Source organism: Ailuropoda melanoleuca, unplaced genomic scaffold, assembly GCF_002007445.2.
Source record: "Ailuropoda melanoleuca isolate Jingjing unplaced genomic scaffold, ASM200744v2 unplaced-scaffold5858, whole genome shotgun sequence".
NCBI lineage: Eukaryota > Metazoa > Chordata > Mammalia > Carnivora > Ursidae > Ailuropoda > Ailuropoda melanoleuca.
The window spans coordinates 20,406-24,914 of record NW_023232258.1 but is presented as its reverse complement, the minus strand read 5'-3'; the positions used below and the strand labels follow the sequence as shown (position 1 = coordinate 24,914).

Sequence of the window (4,509 nt, the reverse complement as noted above, 5' to 3'; positions counted from 1 at the left end):
CTTTCAAAAGCACCTGGTGTTTGCCAGGAAAGAAAAAGTCAGTGTCTGCCCTTGAGGAACTTACAGTCTAGTGTCCAGATTACAGACTGACTCATTACAGGTCTATCCTCACAGTGCCCTGGGTGGAACTAGGCGGAGAATGCAATATCAATTGTTCCAAAACCGGCTATAGTGCAAATATCGTCTTCCACACTAAACCTTTCTATGGGGGCAAGAAGCACAGAATTACTGCTGAGATTTTTCTCCAAATGACAAGAAGTCTTTTTGCTCAGTTGAAGGGGAATGGAATGGTGTAATGTATGTAAAATATGCAACAGGGGAAAATGCAGTTTTTATAGATACCAAGAAGTTGCCTATAATTAAGAAGAAAGTGAGGAAGTTGGAAGATCAGAATGAGTATGAATCCCGCTGCCTTTGGAAGGATGTCACTTTCAACTTAAAAATCAGAGACATTGATGCAGCAACCGAAGCCAAGCATAGACTTGAAGAAAGACAAAGAGCAGAAGCTCGGGAAAGGAAGGAGAAGGAAATTCAGTGGGAGACACAGTTATTTCATGAAGATGGAGAATGTTGGGTTTACGATGAACCATTACTGAAACGTCTTGGTGCTGCCAAGCATTAGGTTGGGAAATGCAAAGTTTACACCTGACGACCAGGGCAATAGGCATAATTAAGCAACAATCTTCCTTTGGGAGAACCTATTCACTCCCTTCTTATTGCAGTGGTTCCTATCTCAGGGATACTGGACTTTCTGATGCAGATGAACAATTAAAGCAAGAAAAGCTTCCCTTTTTTCCTTTTCTGTGGCAGTTACAATTTTGACTTCAGTCCTGAGAAAAACTTCAGGTTTTGAAAACAAGATGTCTGCTTTTTTCCCCAAACCCTGTGCTTTGAAAAGCATTTATAAATCCCGGTCTTAAACCTTGCACACCTAGTATGGCTGTTAAGATATACATCTGTTCCTAGTTCATTTAATCTTGGGTTCTACATACATATACACACACACATATACCTAATGCCAGATTTTTCATAAATACTCCATCTGTAAATATTGGTTTCTCTGAGTTGTTTTAGAAACTTAGTGCAATGTATTAAAATCAAGTGTTAGGAAATTTCATGGCCTCACCTATAACAACTTGTTTTGGAATTGGACTATTAAATTGTATCTAACTCTGGACTATATTTAATTATACTCAGTGCTTCTTAAGGCTTCATAAAGTAATTTTTCCAAAAAAAAAAAAGAATTGCTGAGTTGAATAGAAGAATTTTAAGGAGTGCTCTTTAATGACTTTTCTTCTCTTTTCTTTTTTCTTTTCTTTTCTTTTCTTTTCTTTTCTTTTCTTTTCTTTTCTTTTCTTCTTTTCTTTTTTCTTTTCCTCTCTCTTCCTTTCCTTTCCCACACTATCCACTCTGCTTTGCCTCTGAGGACCACCACAAGGACACTACAGGCCAGTCCACCCCCAGGGGCAAGTGGCCAGCACAGTAATGTTCCAGATAGAAAAGGATAAGTTGCCAGGCAAGACATGCCCACAGACCATCCTTGAACTGTCACTGAAAAGCCCCATCCAGGAAAAACAGTTGGTACAGTTAAAGACAGTTGGAATGAGCCCCAGGAAGCAGGAAGTTCTGAGAGTTTTGTTCTGTTTTGCTTTTGCCCTCCTCAGGAGGAGAAATTCAGACTTGAAGGTAAAATCTGCCTATTTTTAAAGTTGGATCTGAACTTTTTAAGCCTATAAAGGGCAAACAAAGTAAGTCTCTGGATAGGATGCAGCTAAATAGTTGACAGTTAATTTCTTTCGGAGTGAAAGAGGAGTGGTGTCAGCTGTTTTGTGATTGAGAAACTAAAATGAGGGCCCTGGGGAAAGGAAAGAGCAGTTTATTTTAAAAGAGCCAACAAGCATGTGTGGGAATCATGACAAAGCAATGTCCAGAGTGGAGAGCCCATCAAGCCCCTTGCTCCTGGATCTGTCTGCTTCAGCAGGTTCCTCTCTCCAGTGGAACTCTGTACCTCTGCACTCAGTGCTAACAGTGAAGGAGTTGATTCCTGTCGTTATGGCTCCTGGGACCTTCCCCACGAAGCCTTTCCAACACAATGAAACTTTCTTCAGGAATTCCCTTAAATATTGCAGACAATACAACTAGCCTCTCTAGACATTTGGGATTATTAGAGAATTTATGATCAGCGAATGCAGGAGGAGCAGGAAATATGAACTTGTTGCATATAGGGCTAACTGAGCCTTTTGGGACACAGCAACTTGGGGATAGAGTAGGTGGACATCACTACAATTATCCAAGAGGAAATTCCCTGAAACACTCATTATACACATTACCTTTTATAACTTCTTTAACCCACACAACCCTTTTAAGTAAGCTCTCTTATTACCTCCATTGTACTGATGGACAAACTGACTTTTAGAGTTGCAGAGAAACCTGCTCAAGTCCTCACAGCTAGGATGTGACATGGCTGTGACTACAACCCGGACAGTTTGAATCAAGGGCCTGTTATCTTATATGCTGTATAAAAGTTATAGCATAAGGATTCAAAGTATGTGTTAACCAAAGTTTCTGAACTACCATGGGACCTGAAATTCAGACGAGTATAGTATCTAGTCCTCTAGACTCACATTTAAGATAAGATTAAGCCCCAATTTCAAAGCATAAAGTAACTTACTGAGCTCTACCACGACTCACAACCAGGAACCAGGCCAACGGCAGTCCTCCCACTTCCAGCACCAGTACAGGAAGTGCCCTTCCTGGCTTTGCAAACTGCTCCACCCTCCAGAGTTGAGTTAAAACCACCCAGAGATTTCTGGGAAATGTAGTTTTGGGCCTTATATTGTGCTTGTGCACCACTTATTCAAATCTGCTTATTGAAAAAGAGTGGAGAGCTGTATTATCTGATGAACTCTGGCCACAGGCTGTGAGTGGTATGATGTTTGACACAGTTCCTGCTTTTATGGAGCCCAAAGCCAGATGTCCTATGTGTAATGTGGGAGGTGAGAGTTTTGAGGGGGTCCAGGAAAAGCAAATCTATTAACCTAGAGGAGGCAGAAAATGGATGTTTTAAATCACTCTCCTCAGTTTATGACACCCTTGTAAAATCAAGTTCTGTGAAGCTCCTCAGTTTCTATAATTCTTTTTTCATCCCCCATCTTTCAGTCCCATTCATCACTGCACCTCAAGGCACCATGTAGTGTTTCTGAAATGTGTCCACATATGTGGTATGAATGTGATATATGTAATGTGGTTTGGTTTCTGCTTGTGTTTTAATTTACATTAATGATATTGGTCTATAACTCTTACTGTTTCTTATGCATTTCCCTCTACACTATCCCTTAAAACCTGTCTACATGACAAAAGTGTTGCCTTGTGCTCTCCCTTTGGTACTAATGGTTCCAGTTCATGCCTCTGGTGTCCTGCAGCACAAACTTGGGAATCTACCTGAAGTCTTTCTCTTGGCCTGTGCTGGATAAGCTAGATGGACCTAGATGGGTATAATTTAATGTACCTGGGACCACCACTCAGCCCAGCATGATGGGAACTGGAGGATAAATATCCATGTGTTCTACCCACTTGGGTAAGATTACTCTGGGGCATAGATAACACTGCCTCCCAGGGTTCTCCAGTGGGATTAAGCTCTCTTTGTCCACAGAGGTAACCTGCTATAATGTACCCTTTATTTATTCTCACACTGCCTTTGTCTCTCTTTCTCACCCCCACACTGGTGCGTCCTTAAATCACCACCCAAATAAGCTACTTGAGGGCAAATCCTTATCTCAGGGTTTGGTTTTAGAGGAAACCAGCCTAAGACTATTTAGCTTGCCAGTTCCACTGGTGAAGGACACTTGAGTTGCCTCTAATTCCTGGCTACTATGAACACCACTGTGATGAATATTTTTTTTAATGTGTCCATGTAGATAGAAATGAGAACTTTGCTTGGATATACATCAGGAATGGAGTGTTCTGGGGACAGGACATATGTATACTTAATTTCACTGATCATTATTGTCTTCCTGGGTAGGAAGATTCCCATTTTCTTCATATCCTGATTGACACTCTATGTTAGCAATATCCAAATGTCTACTGAACTTATATGTAGCTTATAACTGATAGTGATAGCTTAGTATTTCAATGTGCACTTCTCTGATTACTAGTGGGTTTGAGCAGCTCTTCATATTCCTACTGAATCTTCAAAGTTTCCTCTTTGTGAATTAAATGCAAGGTATTGAGGAAGCACTTCTTTGCTGTAGTAGCTGGGACACAGCAGAGATGAAGGATGGATTGCAGAACAAATCTTGCTAGAAAAGCATTGCAGGGGAAAAATATAATCCCAAGAATGTAGGTTTGGATCTGGGCCATTTTCTCACAAAGAATGGGAGAGGAACTGGTCAATGAAGTATGGCTATTGTCCCCTTGATTATGGGAAATTTGACACCTGGAATTAAAATCCAGATGGCAAATTTATAATTCTGAAATTCTTTCTATCATTCTAGCAAAAGTAACAGAGAC

At 40.6% G+C, this 4,509-nt stretch overlaps 1 protein-coding gene across 1 annotated transcript in view; it reads left to right on the top strand.

Moving 5' to 3' along the window:
- The window catches only part of LOC100471569 (oxysterol-binding protein-related protein 9-like), a 2,812-nt gene extending 1,700 nt beyond the window's left edge, over positions 1-1,112 (top strand). The window contains 2 exon segments of the mRNA XM_034652350.1: positions 72-234; positions 237-1,112. Coding sequence (XP_034508241.1) covers positions 72-234; positions 237-622 — 549 coding nt within the window. The 3' untranslated portion in view covers positions 623-1,112.
- The last annotated feature ends 3,397 nt before the right edge of the window (positions 1,113-4,509 follow it).